The sequence below is a fragment of the Dama dama genome, chromosome 27 (assembly GCF_033118175.1).
Source record: "Dama dama isolate Ldn47 chromosome 27, ASM3311817v1, whole genome shotgun sequence".
Taxonomy (NCBI): domain Eukaryota; kingdom Metazoa; phylum Chordata; class Mammalia; order Artiodactyla; family Cervidae; genus Dama; species Dama dama.
In genome coordinates, this window is record NC_083707.1 from 38275603 (window position 1) to 38293927 (window position 18325).

The window sequence follows — 18325 nt, forward strand, 5'->3', positions numbered from 1 at the left end:
AGTATTCTTGCCCGGAGAATCTCATGGACAGAGGAGCCTGGCGGGCCACAGTCCATGGAGTCTCAAAGAGTCAGACATGACTGAACGACTGAGCACATAAAATGTATATATTTTTTTCTTTAGTATTCTGGCTTGGGTTTTCAAAAAGATGCATGAGGGTAAAAAAAAAATACTGGGAAGTTTAAGGCCAAGGGTAAAGCTGGAGGGCAGAACTAGTCTCTCCAAGGGAAGGATATGGGTATTTAAAATCTAACCAGCCCCCGCCCCCTGCCCCTCACACCTAAAGGCTGCAGCTTCCAGCATATTTACTGTGGTTTTTCTCTGGAGACTCCAGACTCTTCCGGATGCCAGAGATGGGAAGGAGGGGGCAGCGGTCGCCTCTTAGATTGTGCACCCCCTCTAAGCAGGGCGGCAGCGTGTGGGTACCAGCTGGGTTCAGAGTTTAAAAACATCCCTGCCCTCTCCCCGAGCCCACCCAAGCCTAAACAGCCAAACGAGGAAGAAGCGATTGTTAAAACTGTGTTCATTTAGCTTTGCTGGTGTCCCAGTGACTTCCACCCATTTACACATCACACACAGACACACAGAGATGTACTCCGGCAGGGTCACCCTGGAGGGAGGACTTGGACAGTTCCTACCCTTGGGGATGTGGAGTCAGTTCCTAAAACATCCTGCTGGACCATCATGAATTAAGGGCCTCGGGGTGACCTTGGTGGCCCTGAAGGCTGTTTCATCATAGGCACAGACATTGTGCCAGGACATCTGAACACAAGACTGAAAGAGTTCATCCCCGCTCCCCTCCCCCACACCCCCACACCCCCAGCAGCAGCAAACTAAAAAACAGTGGGCTATTTTTAAATGCCACTGCAAAAACAAAAATCATTCATTGCTTGGACTGGAAAAAAGAAAATACAGTGGGAAAGGGAATCTACATCACAAAGGATTTTTAGGAAAAAGATAGTGAGTTTTCAGGCTGCAAAAAGGTCCATGTGAATCTGATGATTTCATCTTGTAACAAAATGCCTTAAATTCTCATAAACCTAAATGTGACAAGTATCTTAAAATATGGATTCCATGATTCTCCAAAGGGCACTCTCTGTGTCCTTCTTTTGCTGGCCTTCGTGAAGTGCCTAGTTACCCTTACTGCAGTGGAGTTGCCCGCCGGTTGTTTAGGGTGGAGTCTCGAGTGGATTAAAAAAAAGGAAGCACAGAGTGCAAACTGTATTCCAGCAACTCTGATTGCATTTGTTCATTGTTTCCCCTCCAGTTCATGGGGTTTGATGCAAAGCTCTGATCACAGATACCATGCATGAAGATTTAGAAATCAAATTAATAATGATTTACCATATAACTGTCACTAGGTACCATATATCAATTCTTAGCTTCACTCCTTTTGGACATTTAAATTCTTCATGATCGGGTCACTCAGTAGATACTTTAGAAAGTACGATTGTTGAAAACTTTTTAGTCATATTTTCCTTTCCTTGCATAGTTTATTTTTCTTTAACAACAATTTAAAAAAATTGATGAATGAGAAATTAGATGGATCAGCTCTAGAAAATCAGTTACCAGTATGTGTGTACATCTGTAATGTTTTCTTAAAACCAGACCAATTAAAAAACTTGTTTAGCAGACAGTTTTAAACCCAGATTAAAGAAAACTAGAATGAATGCAAATGTTTGGCTACCCCAGTGAGAGGCCACACAGGCATCAATGGTACTTTGATGTTTCATACCAAAACCCGCCAGGTGGATGGTGACCGAATTAGAGATGAGGGACAGTGATGAGCGTGGTGGCCCCTTCAATTATGCACCGGCCCTTAGCACTAGATTTCTCCTGGGAGCCCAGGGACTCCAAGAACTCTGATATTATGATGGGCAGCAGCAGAATGGACTGGACTGATAGGTGAAAGGATCAGGAAAAGGCATCACAGAAATGGCTGTGCCTGACTCCAGAAGTTGAACCTCTCAGAATCATTTGACCTCAGGCTGTAGGAAAGCAAAGGGTTAAAAATGTCATGCCTCTCCGCTCAGCCTAAGAGGGTGGACATTGGATACCTGGGCAAGCCTGGTGGAGCCACCGTGATCAAATGTGAAAACTGCAGTTTGTTAATTCAAGTAAAAGAATTTGAGTCTTTATTTCTAAGCTCTTGCATGAGGAACCCAGTGAGCAATACTCCCCAAGGCAAATCAACCAAAGGTAAAACCTTTTTTTTTTTTTAAAAAAAAAGATCCCAACATTTATAATTACTGTGAAACTATACGGTGTGTATATTTTTAGACTTGAACAACAGTGGTTTCTTTATTACTATATTTATGAAATGATTATCAAAGTCGGTTAGTTTGCAGGGCTTCCTATTTTCTCGGAAACACGTTCTAGGGGTGTAAGGAAGTTGAACTCTTGCTCTATGTAATCATGCACTGAAGATGTCATTTATTTTAGTTTAAAAAGCAAAATGGAGGCAGTTCCTTCCAGTGACTAAAATGGTTTAACTTAAAGTTTAATTAACAAAAAAAAAAAATAGCCACATTCCCATTTTCCAATTCACAGACAGGTTTTTCTTTAAAAATATGCCTGAAACATATTACAGATAATATCCCAAATGATTACTATGTAAACATTGTCATTACAATGAAATTAATATGATTTCAGCTCCATTTCACATTGTAAACAGCAAGACTGAGCAGAAGCCTATTTAGACTGTCCAGGGTTTGTGCAGGTTTTTAAATGAACCATACAAAATCTACATTGTTCTACCTTCTTGTCAAGAGGATCCATCTGTTTCCAATTATTGGCCTTTAACTGATGAAGTTCATCAAATTTCATACTAATGTTTTCTATGGACAACTGCAGCATGTCCCAGAACCCCGCCAGATCCTGAGAGGTGGGCCTTGGATGAGCATTGGGATTCTGTGCAAGAGAAAGAAAAACAGTCACGCTTTAGAAGCGATGTTTGTGACAAGCCCAGGATCAACACGGCATTTTCAAATACTTCAAATAACAAAAGGAGGATGAGTTCCTTTTAGTTTTCAGATAGGAGAGAAAAGTGAAGTTAGTGATGGTACTGTGCTGTGCTTAGTCGCTCAGTCGTGTCCGACTCTTTGCGACACCATGGATTGTAGCCCGCCAGACTCCTCTGTCCATGGGGATTCTCTGGGCAAGAATTCTGGAGTGGGTTGCCATGCCCTCCTCACTGATGGTACTTTTATTTGTTTATTTTATATTTTATAGTTACATGTATATATGTTTTATGGGGCTTCCCAGGTGGCACTAGCGGTAAAGAACCCACCTGCCTCGGCAGGACACATAAGAGACAAGGGTTCGATCCCTGGATGGGGAAGATCTCCTGGAGGAGGGCATGACAACACACTCCAGTATTCTTGCCTGGAGAATCCCATGGACAGAGAAGCTTGGCAGGCTACAGTCCATTGGGTCTGAAAGAGTCGGACACGACTGAGTGACTGAGCATATGTGCGTACATTAGATACATATATATATATCCATATATTCACCTTTATTAAGGACTAATTGACAAATAACATTATAAGATATTTAGGATGTACTATGTGATGATTTGATATAGACACACCCTGCATAAGGACTTCCCCATCGAGTTAAGCAGCACATTATCACCTCACATCTTTATCGTTTTTTGTGTGTGTGTAAGAACATTTATCTTCTACTCTTTCTTAGCAAAGCTCAGTTAGACAATACAGTGTTATCAACCATAGTCACCATGTTCTAATTAGGTCCTCAGACCTCATTCATTTTATAGCTGAAACTCTGTATCATTTTACCAACGCCCCTCCGTTTCCCCTACCCTTGAGCCCTTGGCAAACACTTTTATACTCTCTCTATGAATTTGGCTTTTAAAAAAAGAAAAAAGATTCCACTACAAATGATAATTTTATATAATCATTTTAGACACATTTGAGTCACTTATTCTCAATGTCAAGGTAAAATTCTTTTGTAATACAGCATCTATCAGCATGGTATGGCGGGGCGCCTAAACATTTGGAAAAAATCCAGAATGTGTGATGTATGCCAAAATGGATTTAAAACTATATTTAAATGAAAACACCATATTACCAAAAAATACACTCCATTGTTATTAGAGTCAGTATTTGACTCCATGGCATCCAACATACTCAGAGAACAGATAAGGAATCTAAAGTAAGATTCATTTTAATACTTACGTTGAGTGAAATAATAGGGCAAACAAGTGATAAGTAATAAAAGAGTTAGATTTTCAAAGTATTGTGTGTTTAACAATTAAGATATTTCTAATAGGAAGACATTTTATCATATAAGTACTTGGACATAATCATTTGGAAATGAATTGGTTTTAAATTGACCATAACATAATACAGCAAATGTGAGAACACTTGTCTGTACATACACATAGATTTCTGTGCATTTGCTAGATAATATTAAACATTCTTTGATGTCTGGATTGACCTTCTTTGCCCTCATTCACATAACCCTGACAAACACTAGCGAGTAGGAACCACTAATTTATATGATCTGAGACAGAAAAACCATAACTAAGAGACTGAAGGTATTACTACCAGCAATAATCGCTAAAGGTATTCATGGGCAGATAGCAGGGGCTCATACTTATCAGAGGTTTCTATTGAGGTTCCATTTGGTTACCTCTGGGTATCCCAGGCAATTGGAAAGACTGTGAAATCTCATGCCATATAATAACTTGAGGCCCGTTCTTACTTTTAAAACAACCCTAAAGAAATGACATCATCAGAATTTCAGAAAGCACAGGGTCAGTGACCATCAAAGTAAATAGACTGGAAAAAATACTTTTAAGCCTTTTGATGGATGAGTATTATTGGTCTGACTTCAAAATAAATACAAGAATGTATTTATAAACTTATACTTTTAAAACTACCCATAGTTCATTGGAATAAATAAATTCTAAAATTTGTAAGTATTTGGTTCACTGTTAAACTCTATTCCAGTGACACCTGAATTAACAAGAGGGCTTCTCTGTAGCATTTTGATATAGTAAACTAGAATGTTTCTTAATATCTAGGTTCAGAATAGACAGATAATAACTGACAAAGTACTTGTCAACTGGAGTTTTATGATCTCACAATATATTACCTTATCTTATTTGTAATTAAAAGCTAAATTGCTCATACCTTGAAGTTCACTAAAGCCTTCTAGGTCACAAGCCCTGTTGTTAAACTGTGTTAGTGCATTAATAGATAGAATGATAGCATTTAACTCTGTAGTAACACGGGAAATTTGTTCCTTTCCCACCAAGAATCTCTTTGCCCCCTCATCATCCAAGGGATGAATGCGGAAGCAGAGAGAAAGAGTCTGGGTGCTCAGCCAGTCTCTTACTCAGTGGCTCCTGTGACACCCAGCCCAAGAAGTAGTTGTGGAACCTGCCTCAGTCTGAATCAGGTCACTTGGAGGTCAGAGGTGATAGAGGATCAGAAAGATAAGGAGGGCCAGTTTGAGAAATATGGCTTTATATGAACTTTTTAAAGAGTTAAAGAATGATATGAATTAAGATCTGAGATACGTGAGCAAGTTTACAAATTAGAAGGAATTCGGTACCTGACACATAGTGAAGCTCAATAAAATATTTGTTAAATCACTGATCAATATTTGTTAAATCACTGATACGTTTACTAATATATATTATCTCATAATTCAGAATATAATTTCTGAGAAGGTGAAAGAAGGGCCAGGTCATTTTTGCTGAGGAAGGGGTAAACAAACTATAGGTGTGGGGGTTGGGGGTGAGGAGGCAGTAAAGAGAGGTTTCAGAAAGAAAAGCCTGGTGAAGGGGGACAAGAGCACTGACTTGTGCAGACTTTTTATCTGCTCTTGGTTGAGTCTTGTCTAGATAAATCCCATTCAGTCTGTATTTGTCCTTCTTAACAAGATGTGGTTAGAACGCTAAAAAAAAAAAAAAAAAAAAATCGTTTGGGTCAATCACATCACAAATGATTGTGTTTTGAACTTTCCAGAAGATTAAAAAGAATTCCTTTTCATTTTCTTTATTTTAGATGCAGTTTCCACCCCTGGGTCGGGGGTATCCTCTGGAGGAGGAAATGGCTATCCACTCCCGTATTCTTGCCTGGAGAATCTCATGGACAGAGGAGCCTGGCAGGCTACAGTCTATAGGGTCACAAAGAGTTGGACGCAACTAAGCGACTGAGCACACAGATGCAGCTTGATCATTAATTGGCCAATAAAAGCTATTTTTGTGGAATGACACTTGTGGAATGGCAGAATTTAAAAAAAAAAATGTGAGGAAGCTCTTGGCCTTGCATTTTGCTGACAGTTTTTTAAAAATATTGTTGCTGCTAATACAGGTTTTGTCTGTTCTGCTTTATTTCATTTCTGTGTATCCAAGAAAGATGAATGATTCGTTGTTCTCATGGAGATCAAATCTACACTTTCTGACACATTCCATCTCCAGTTCTTGAATTAAAACAGAGCTCTCTGATAAGGAAAAAGGACCCAATGGCTACTTCAGAAAGAAACTCATTATCCAAAATGATTTTTTTCTGAAATATTATTTTTGAAATAGCAGGCTGCTCCAATTGGGTAAGAATAATAAAATCAGGAGGCCAGGAAAATAGAAAATATTCAGCAACCAGAAAAAAAAAAAAAAAAGGATATGGAGTTTTAACTTGATAACTTGATTGGATTCTTTCTTCGAAGATAATTTAATATTTTGTATTATTTTAAAAGATAAATATTTTTAATTTTAAGAAAAGCAGGAAATATATGATTCATTGGAAAATTCTCTCTTTCAGGTTAAGAGAGTCCAGTGAGCCCTGGCTTGGTTCTACTTCAGTTGGACTGGTCTTGACCACGTGTTCTCACGGGGAGGAGCAGGGAAAAAACTAGTATTGACAGGGAAAGATACTTACCAGGTTTTCTTCACACAGTTCTCTGAACTGGTAGAATTTCTGGGCCATAAGAAGTTGGGCACTGCCCACTGCGGTTCGGATTTTCCCTAGAACTGAAAAAAGCAAACAGACAAGAAGTTTACACATGTCTCATTGTTGAGACTTAGTCTGGCAAAGCAAAGAGGAAGTTGCTCTGTAGTAATTGGAGAAGAGCGCATGCAGACCGCACGGCGCGCACACGCACACAGCCAGGTCGTGCCGTCGCTCTGCGCGTCTATGCAACAGAGACTCCTGAGTTAAAGTAGAAAACCAGCTTGGAAAAACCCACATGCTCACCAGGCATCTTTCTTAGGGATAACGGAGTTTTCCATCACAGCCCTGGATGTTATCAGGAGAGGAGGCAAATACTTCTGCTTTGTTTTTTCCCTTTTACTGCAAGGATGAATTTCCAGTGTTTACCAGTCCGGTTAGGGATGTATTTGTGTCAGCAGTCATGGTCTGCTAGCTTGTTTTTCTAATCCGAAACCAAACACAAGGAAAGCAGCCCCGACTTGCAGGCGGGTAGGGATCTCATGGCACTCACCAAATCCCATCCACAGCCTTCCTTATTTTCCCGGAGTTCAGCCACTGGGACTGTCAGGAAAGAGCAAGCCTGGCCAATTGAAAGATTTTGTAAAGAGCGAACATTTTCAGCCCGTTGCCTAGGGAACGCCAGCACTGTCCCAGCTTTTACACTCCACGGACCAACGTTATTGTTAGGTTTAATCCCCTGTGCTCTGTGCTGAAAATCTTCCCCTTTGCAACCTACTTCCTGCCTTGAGTGAAGTTGAAGGGGAGAACCTTCCAGCAGTGGGCGAGCTGAGCAGCCCTGAGCATCTCTGAGCATCCCAAGCTCCGGATTATCCCAGAGGCGCTCGCTCCGCCTGGTGGGGACTGCGCGGCTGGAGCCTGGCCACCCGCCACCACCACCACCGGGCAGGAAGGAAGGGGAGACGGCGGCCGCAGAGAAAAACAGAGCAGGCGGGCCTCCCAGGGGCGCTTGCCCACTTGAATTTCTTCACTGGGCCCGGGGTGAGGGGGGCGGATTTTATGGCACTGCAGCAACATTTTTGCTGCTGTAGTTTTGTTCTGACTTTACCATGCCTGAGACTCAGAGTGGAATTAGATCTCCTTCTCTTGACCCCATTCCCCACAAAGACTGAGAAGACAACAGAAGGACAAGCAATGTCGTTTGGCTCAGGGTTTCCTGGTCAATTGCTTCTCTGTTAGTTTAAGGCTGCCAGGCTGGATGATGGTTCCAGTGGGCCACCACTGGTCTCTACCCAAATACTTCACACACGCTTCTGGGTCAGGAAGATCCTCTGGAAGAGGGGACGGCAACCCACTGCAGTATTCTTGCTTGGAGAATTCCCATGGACAGAGGAGCCAGGCGGACTACAGTCCGTAGAGGCACAAAGAGACACAACTGAAGTGACTGAGCACGCGCACACATGTAACCAGGGCATCTCTGGACTTGGGAAGTCACCAGTCACGCCGGGAGGCTGAAGTGCAGAGACCACTTCCCTAGGGAGAGCTGGGGTCCTCCTTGAGAGCATCTGGCACAATTCTTCAGGTCTAAATGTTGGATTTTTTCAATCTATCTGCTTTTATAATATTTGGGGATGGTTGCATTTTCCTCTTTAATCGATCCATCATGTCTGTGAGGCCTTCCTCCCTTTTCTTTTTTAATTAAAAAATTTTATTGGAGTAAAGTTGCTTTAAAATATTGTGTTAGTTTCTGCGGTACAGCAAAGTGAATCAGCCATACATATACATATATCCCCCTTTGTAGATTTCCTTCCCATTTCAGGTCACCAAAGAGCATTGAGTAGAGTTCCCTGTGCTATGCAATAGGTTCTCATCAGTTACCTATTTTATACATACTGTCACCTCCCTCCATCTCTCAACACCCCAAAGCAGAAAGGACATGGGGAAACAGGGCACCATAGAAGCTAAAGGGTCAGGCTCTGAGCTGGCTGAGGGTCCTCTCTGGAAAATTTAGCATCCATTGCTCTGGACAGGTCACCTAATCTCTGTTTTCTTATACGTAAAATGGGATCGAACCCAGGTCTCCTGTATTGCAGGTGGGTTCTTTACCACCTGAGCCACTGAGGAAGCCCCATTTTTTTTTTTTTTACTGTATGTGGTGGCAATTAACTTTGCAGGGACTGGGCTGGCCCTCAACGCCAAGGCCAAAACAGCCCCAGAGGAGGCTGAAAAGACATGTGGCGTCTCTATAAATGCTGCTGCAAGGACAGTCCATGGGGAGTCTGGGAACTCATTCATTCACTTAGAAATACTGGGACTGGAAGCAATCAAACACCCAGTGCTTCCTGACTATGCCAGCTCCCCCATCAGCATGTCAGATCTCAGCAATAGAGCAGAGGACTTCCCCGGTGGTGCAGTGGATAAGAATCCACCTGCTAAAGAAGGGGACAGAGGTTCCATCTCTGGTCTGGGAAAATTCCACATGCTGCAGAGCAGCCAAGTTTGTGTGCGTCACACTGCTGAGCCCATGTGCTGCAACTACTGAAGCCCACACACCCTAGAACCTACGCTCCACAACAAGAGAAGCCACAGCAATGAGAAGCCCAAACACCACAATGAAGAGGAGCCTCTGCTCGTCACTAGAGAAAACCTGCACAGAGCAACAGAGATCCAGAGCAGCCAAAAATAAATACATAAAAAGTTAAATGGAACTCACAGCTCTTAAAAAAAGAGAGAGAGGGCAGAACAGACATATTTTGTATATCTTCAACCTGTCAATTCAAAGGGGTCAATCTGGCTGTCCTACCAGTGGTGAAGTTTCTACAGTGGGTAGGCTAGGTGAATACCTTCCAGACCCAGCTGCCTACACCTAATTTACCTGTTCTGCTTCCTTGCCTGTCTAACTTCCTCTGTGTAACATACCAGAAAAAGCACAGACGCTGGAGTCTGAAATGCCATTTATCAGCTACGGATCCTGGGAACATTTATTGTACTCAGACTCTGCTCTCTTTATCTGCCGAGTGATCATAATACTATCTTCCTAGGATTGTAGACTGTAGATATAATGAAATCATGTGTGAAAATCCTTAGGGTGTAGCAGGAATTATAACTCCTATATACTTTCGACATTCTTGGTCATTCACCAGGGAAACAAAAGGTGACATATTCCCAAACGGGATTATTTCTCCTGCGAATCTTCACACTCCAAACTTCTTTCCAACAGTGTGGATTGATTGAATGTCCTCTTTTTTGATTGCTGCCATGCAGGCAGACCTAGACAAGTGTCAAGGAGTGGGTGAATCATGTCTTTAATCATGTCTTTGTGTATATAAGGAATCCATAAGAATTCTTCAGGGCCCCAGATTTTCATCCCTATCTGTAGAGTTTGGCATAGCTCCCCACCTATCAGAGCTAGAACAGTGGTTAACTGACAGAGACACACAGAGGAGACAGGACCTTAACCAAGGATGCCTAGACCACCCTGTTGGAGCCTGTGCAGAAAAGAGACTTGCAAAATCAAAGATCAGATTCTTCTCGGGAGCCACAGTTGCTCCAGGCAAACAAGGTCCATCTTCAGGTGCAGAGCAGACCAGATACACCCTGCTGGCCTGCAGGGTGCAGGGCCCTCCCTTCCTTCAGAACTGTCTTTCACCACATGATTGAGAGCCATTCAAATCCGCGGATTCCAAACTCAGTGCGTCTCTTGCTGCTGATCATTAGTCCTTGGAGATGGTCTTGGTCTGCTCCCTCTCTGACCCTCCTTTTCTGACTCTCATTCACTGGCAACTGAATCCCTGCTCCCTTGTCTTTAGCAAAAACCTTGTCTGCTATGAGATGAAGAAAACAGAGGGAATCAGGCATGAATATTCTCAGTGTTCTGCCTCTCCTGACACTTGCCACCCCCCCCATCCATGGTTCCCTAAAACTCTAAAGAGGTGAGGTTTTGCATGATGGATGAGCAGTGATGCGGCTAGCATCAGAGATGGCAGGTGTACGAAGTACTGCCATTCATTCCTGATGGAATCAGCCCAAGATTGACAAGCACCCCTGCGCTAAACAGCTCTCCGCATCAACCTTTCCCATCTCCCTGTATCCTTGGTCCCACTCCCTCCTGGTTGCTCTTCCATCTCAGTCCCTCTTGACAGCTTTACCTGAGAGGCCTGGGAGCCACCTCAAGTCTCTCCCATCCTAAGGGGAAAGTCCTCCCCCATCTTGTGATCCCCTCTAGCTAACATAAAATCCCTCTCCTCCCCTGTTATGGGCTGACTTCTGTCCTCCCCAAAGTCATCTGTTCAAATTCTAACCTCCAGAACCTCTGATCGGGACTGTATTTGGAGATGGCCTTCAAATCTGTAGTTAAGTTAAAGCAAGGTCATTAAGGTGAGCCCTCATCCAACATAACTAGTGTTCTTATAAGACAGTGGAGTTAGGACGTAGATACACACAGAGGGAAGACCAAACCAACGGGAGAGGCCTCGGGAGAAACCGGCACCTTGATCTCAGCCTTCTAGCTGACAAAACTGTGACAAAAGAAATTTCTGTTGGTCAGGCCACCGGGTGGTATTTTGTCACGGCAGCCAGAGCATATGAATACATCCTGTTAGATGCTGGATTCTCCAAAGGGCAGACTCCTTTGCTCTCTACATCCTCAGCTCCCAGTGGTCCTGCCTCCCTGCAGTCTGGCTCTCCCTGCCCGCCCCCTCTTCTGGACCTCTGCATTTGGCACAAGGGAATTTCAGCCCCCTGGGCACTCACAGTGCTCTCTGGTCCTGACCTGGCTTCCCTCTTCCCTCTGCCTCCTGAATGCTGAACACAAAACTCTGTCCTGAGTCTACTTCCCTTGACTCCTGCGAGTGATCTCATCCACGCTCCTGGGTTCAGCTATTCTGTAAAAGAGGTTTATTTTGCTCAAATTTGTAACTGGGGTTATAGCAGCCCCTGGTGTAGCATGTCTGAGCACCTGCTCGACACCTCTTTGGATTTGTGTCCCCAGATCCACATTCCCTTCAGGCAATCCTAGTTGCTTACAGTGAGGGCTACAAGGCTCCATCACCCTTCCCGTGCCAATTTGGAGGTTTGGCTTTGTAAAGGGAGCCGGAGAGATTCTTATCTCATACAATTCTCATGCTTAATAAAACTGTTCTGTGCTCCTCTACCATCCCTAAGATAAGCGAGAAACTCCTTTTAATGGGCCACCTGTTTAGCCTCACCTCTGCCCACTCCTATGATGCCCTAGGCTCCCAATCTCCCAAAGCTGGTCTCTCCACAGTGCCTGTGCTCAGGCTAAACACTGAACTGAGGGCGCCTCCTGCCTTGGGCCCACACTGACCCCACTCACTGGCCCCCGCTCCTTGCTGGCCCCCCCCCTTTAACCTCTCCCTGTCTTTGCACCTCAAATTCCCCTGCACAGATCTGTCTCTGCCCTCTCCAAATTCTTTGCAGCATCATCCATTTGTCTGGCTTTCTAACCAGACCAGGAGCCCCTTGATGGCATAGACTGAGCCGACGTAACTCCTGATATCCTGCAGAAGGAGTAAGTTTCAAAGTGAACTGACTCATCTGTAAACTTTATGTTAACCTGAAAAATTAATGGCAAGATTCCAGGCCTTAAGCATTCCACTTCTTTAAGATTTTACTGTGTCCAGCACCACTTTTTCATTACAATCTTGATTAATTAATTAGCTAATACAGTCTTGGTTGGGTTATTGTTCCTCTTGTATGCTCAGAAGCTTCGGTCATGTCTGACTCTTTGCAACCCTATGGACAGTAGCCCACCAGGCTCCTCTGTCCATGGGATTTTCTAGGCAAGATTGTTCCTTTTGGTTTTCTGTTTATCACACTAGTTGTGCTGACTCTGGCTGGAAGAGCCAGGCCATTTGGGATAAAGTTGAACATGTCTCTGGATGAATTAAACCTCCTTATCATCAACTTTTGACTTTTTTTTACTCACTTGGCCCCCGCCACCATGTTTTATTTTTATTTTTTTTATTTTTTTTTTCCGCCACCATGTTTTAGACTTTAGGGGTAAGGAGGAAAAATGAAGTTTTAAAATAGTAGATCCACCCACTCACTCCAAAGTCATGTGGATTTGTCAGACCAAAATCTGTGTGACTTCAAGTCAGATTATCCACGCGGAGACGTTTTTATTTACATGGGAAAGAATTTTGCCAACCAACTGCCCAGCTGTTTCTCAAATACGTTTGTGATCCAGAGCTGCTGTCAATAAAAGATCTCCACAGAAAACATGGATCTGTTTCATTCCTGGCTGACAACGGCTGCTCTGAATGTAACATGAGCACTTTTTCTTTTTTTTTTTCTTAAAGGAGCCAAAACTTAAATGAATAAAGAATGATGAATTTATTATAGGTTAATGAACAAAGAATAGAATTCTCAAGTAGAAATGATCTCATAGACTAAAACCAGAGCTTCCATGGGGCTAAGCCCTGGGGGAAATATTATTTTGTTTGTAAAGAGCAACTTTTCAAACACTCAGCTAATTTTATTTTTCCCCAACTCTTACTCCAGGAGTCTTACTTGTAAAAGATGTTTATATTCCCATCCATGTCTCCATTTACATCAGCCATGAACTAGAAACAGCATCTACATCACATAGACAGATACAGCCTTTGAAACTGGAATGAGATTAAATGAGTTAGCATTTCCCTTGGGAATTGGGAAGGACTAAAGACTGCATATGAAGTCCATTCCAATGATCCTCCACAGAAATAGTTATGGTTAGAGAAAGCAATGGGGAATTGTGCTCCATGAGGCAAGCCCTCTCTCTGCAATCTCTGCCTCTCTGTTGAGTAGAGATGTCTGGAATATTGAGAACAGCGCTGGCCCAGGAACCAGGAGAGCTGCTTCCAGTCATGGTCCTACTTGCCTCTGTCCATCTCTACCTTTCCCGGCCTTCATGTGTCTGAGCCTCTGAGCCTCAGATCACTCCCAGTAAAACACATCTGCAAAAGGATGTCCAGACCAGCACCAACACCTTCCTCTTTGTGCCCAGCACTGTGCAGAGCAAAATGCACCCAGCATTCTGGAAGGTTAAACATAGGACACATTGCACCCAGTTTTCTTTTCATTACTGCCACTTCCTTTGTGGTCATTAATTTCAGGTTGGTCAGACCTTAAAAAACATGTATGGCTGTGTGTGTATGTGCATGTGTGTGTTGGGGCGTGGAGGTGGGGAGGGACCTTTTGAAGGTCAATTCAAAGGAAAGATGGGACTAGAACCGGAAGGAGCTAGGATGCACCCACCTTACCTGCTTAGAAGCACTCAAGGCTTGAGGCAGCTGAGCTGCAGAAATCACAGCATGCTCCTGTGCCTGCCACCCACCAGTCTTCAGGCTGCAGAGAGGCCACAGGCAGCCCGAGCAGAGCAAGCTTGGGATGGCACCCATCAACCATCGAGGCGATGACTGTGCACAGCTTCCCCACTGTAACTCAACCTGAAACCTGGCAAACCCCATTTCAGGTTTCATTACCAGCCGGACGTCCGCTGCCAAGGCTCCCAGGCCTTCTGGGGGACTCAAGGCCAAGTTTCACTAACAGGGGATGCTTTTACCAGGCAAAATGAAAGTGTTACTAATCTGCCTCCCTCCCACACATGCTTTGGGTTTATCCGTTCCTTTCAGATAAAGCCTGAAAATTCCACATAGAAATTGTCCACAGGTCAGGAGGCAAAGCTAGATTTCCAAGCACAATCAACCAGTACATTTCATCCTGGGGCCACTGAAACCCGAGCCCATGTTTGGAGCCGGTGGTGCTGGACTGCATTCCTGGTGGGAGCCCTGTGCGCTCCATCTGGGCGTTTCATCCTGGTCAGATAAAACCAGACGGGTCCCTGTAACATGCAGGCCCTCTCCAACAGCGTGAGGGACCATCTCCCTGGGACAGCTGTTTCACACAAGGGCCCATTGTCTGAGACAAGCTCGGGTTGGTTTACTTTGAGAGCTGCGGGAACATTCTGTCAGCTGCTACGGCTCCCTTGCTCACTGCAGATTTCTCTTAGTCTGTTATTGAGCCAGAAACCTACCATCAACTGTTAGGGAGGAAGGTTTAACCCAAGAACCAAAGTCTTCACGCTGCTTTTATTTTATCAGGAAAAAGGATAGCTCCCCACATCTGAAAAATTTATAGCTCGATTTTTGGAGAGCGGTGATTGTTAAGTGTTTATTTTCTTCCTGGACTTCCTTAAGTACATTTGTCCAGTTTTGGGGAAAGCAGTGTTTTCCAGTCCTGGAAGGCCACAAACAAGATCCTTAGGAAGCAGCAGTCAGAATTAGGATGATAGCAACGTAAAATGACTGATCACTGAATAATTACTGCAAATTGGGTGACTCTTTTTTTTTTTTTTTTCTTCCTTCAGGGCTTCCCTGGTGGCTCTGATGGTAAAGAGTCCTCCTGCAATACAGGAGACCCAGGTTTGATCCCTGGATCAGGAAGACCCCCTGGAGAAGGAAACGGCTACTTGCTCCAGTATTCTTGCCTGGGAAATCCCATGGACTGTGGAGCCTGGAGGGCTACAGTTCATGGGGTCACAAAGAGTTGGACATGATTGAGCAGCTATCACTTTGTTCCTTCAACTCTCCTATAAAGAAGGATGATTGCAACCAACCCAGGCCCCCAGATCTGAATCTCAGCTTCCCATTAAGCAGTCAGTTCTTTACAGGGGAGGGAGGCTGTGCCATGCGGTCTGTGGGATCTTAGTTCCCCAACCAGGGATCAAACCCACCCCTCTGCACTGGAAGCAGAGAGTCTTAATCACTGGACCTCCAGGGAGGTCCCAGAGCAGACGGGTGCTGCTCCTAACTTCTTTTTTCCCCCCTCAGACATGCTGTGTTTTGATTTAGGAAGATATTTAACTTACATTCCTATAAGCATGATGAATAAGTATGGATGTGATGATAGCAAGTCTGACTCATGTACCTTCAGCAGCTACACAGTATTTTTTGGGGAGGGGGGATATTTTTGTGTGTGTGTGGTGAAATATACATAAGATCTACCATTTCAACCATTTTTAAGTGGGTCATTCAGAGACATTAAGCATATTCACTAAACATTTAAAAATATTTAAAATATGGAATAATTCTTGGGCCCCACAAGATAAATTAAGCAGGTGTGATTAGAATCATCCTTTCTCCCACCCAATCCTGCTTATCTTTCCCTGCTGATGGTGAAGATCAGCTCTCCTGGGAGGGATCGCTCACGGAGCCACCATTGTCCCGTACCCTGAAGGATGACCCTCCTGTCTGGGACTCAACACAAAAGGTGGTTTGACGAGCAGACACAGAGATCTGTGCTTGACCCATCTATCAAAGCCCTTTTTCTGTGTACACAGATTTTTTTTTTTTCCAAAAGCCGGTTACTTAGACATTGGCTATGCCTGCCAAACAGAACTGGCTCCCCTTCCTTACTACCCTCCCCCTTATTTAAAAAAAAAACAAGCAAAGGTTAAATTAGAGACTTACTAAAACAAAGGCCCTCTGCAACCCCAGGCCCACTTATCAGAACAGAAGTGAGGTTGCCAAGGAGGCAGGGGCAGATATGTATGGAGAGCTTTGGAGGAGGCACTCAGGAACACACAAAGTGTTATTGTCTTGTCAGATGTTATTCATGTTGTATCTATTCCACCAGGCGCTTCTGTGTTCTGTGACCTTGGACAAGAGACTGCCAGAGAGCTGTTTTGAGGGCAAATAAAACAACACCTGTCAAGGCCTGTAGCCCACGGCCCGGGGAATGTGAGGACAAGATGGATATTCTTTCATGAGCTCCTATTCTCGATTTCTCCCTGTTCTCTGGTCAGATCCTCACTGATTTCCATTAGCCTTATTTGAAATTGGCAACTCTGACTGCGCATGTGCATGCTCCTCTGTGCTGTTTAGAATTCTGGAACGCTAGTGGGTGGGAGCTTCCGTTTCATACGTCCCAGAGCATGAAAGACAGAGAAAGTTTTCAAGTGCTTGTGAGTGGAATCTCATCCCAAGAGCTAGAAGGGACATGCGGGTTCATCTAGCCCAGGCAACTGACAGACATGAAAGTCCTTTCCAGCCTTTTGGTGGTAGGTGTTCATATCTCTCTACCGGATCCCGCTCTCCACTTCGCCAGGCACTGCCCCTTCCAGCTTTGGGCGACAATAGCAGCGAGTTACTTGTTGAATATTTTGTAAGCTACTTAGGAAGAAAGGTTTGGCTAAAGAAAACACTTCTGTAAAACAGAATTTCCAAAATAGTTTCAGGATTCAAATACATATTTACCAATTCCCTGCTATATGTCAAGAACTGTCAGAGGGACGGGGATATGAAGATGAATGACACAAGAACAATTTCTGTCCTCAGAACTCACTTTTCAGTCGAGGAGAGAGATACATAGATTATCATCAAAAAATGTTGGAAATACCTGGCAGACAAATGTATGGCTATTACAGAAGCACCCAGTTCAGCCCAAGGTAGTGCATTCTGCAAAGACTTCTAGAAGGTGAGGCTCAAGCTGAAGGAGGAGCCTTTTTTTGTCGGCTAGATGGGCTTATATGAACAGACATTAGACATTTCTAATTTGAATCACTTTGATACATTTAAAAAACCATGTAATAAAGGCATTTACCTCTGAACTTTGTGTTAGCTGTTTGAGCTAAAGTTCTAAAACAATATTTTGAAAAATTAATAATTTGGACTTTTCACTATAGATGATTGGTTTTCCAACCAAACTCGAAAAATCTGAGGAGCTTTTTGGTTGGTAGGGAGGGACATTGTTCCAGGGACTGAGACGACAGAACTCTGAGCCCTTATCAAAGAGCTTAAAAAAAAAAAAAAAAAAAAGAGCTTCACTGTTCTTCCTATTATTTTATTGGTGTTGGGTGTATTTTTTTTTTTAAACTGGGAAAAGGGGGCTCTGATATTGAAATATATTTCAAACTACAAAGGGAAACTCACTCCCCAGTGAAACAGGTCTCATTGCATACTTGCCATCTAAGATTACTCAGTTGACTGCTTTAAAGCAAAGCACCAAAAACACTCCCACGCTTAGTTACCTTTGCTTGTTCTGCAGCCATGACCCTCACACCTCCCCCACGCCATCGCCATCCCCAGGCAGCAACCTTGTAAAATAGAGGTAGAGCTAAAAAAATCACTACTCTAAAGAAAATGTCCTTAAGACATATGACTTCTTAACGGTAAGACAAGCAGTACCTTCGTGTACAAACAGCAAATTATTGTTAGAACAATCTAGTTATAACAAAATATTTTCATATGGAATAGGTTTATAAGTCCTATTTATAAATCAATATTTTACTTTATTTTTTAATAAATTAATAGTTTAAATAACATCTGAAGTAAACATTCTGGAACAGTGAATGAATGAGCAGCTCCTTCATGTTCAAGATACAAACATACTTCTCTTTCATCCCAAAC

The 18325-nt window shown here is 43.4% G+C and overlaps 1 protein-coding gene across 2 annotated transcripts in view; it reads right to left on the bottom strand.

Annotated features, from left to right (window-relative positions):
- Positions 1-18325, bottom strand: part of DLGAP1 (DLG associated protein 1) — a 754315-nt gene that overhangs the window by 412 nt on the left and 735578 nt on the right. For both annotated transcript variants that reach the window (XM_061130894.1, XM_061130895.1), the window contains 2 exons: positions 6909-7000; positions 2758-2910 (listed from right to left, as the gene is read on the bottom strand). In XM_061130894.1, the coding sequence (XP_060986877.1) occupies positions 2758-2910; positions 6909-7000 (245 nt within the window). The remainder of the gene's footprint in view (positions 1-2757; positions 2911-6908; positions 7001-18325) is intronic.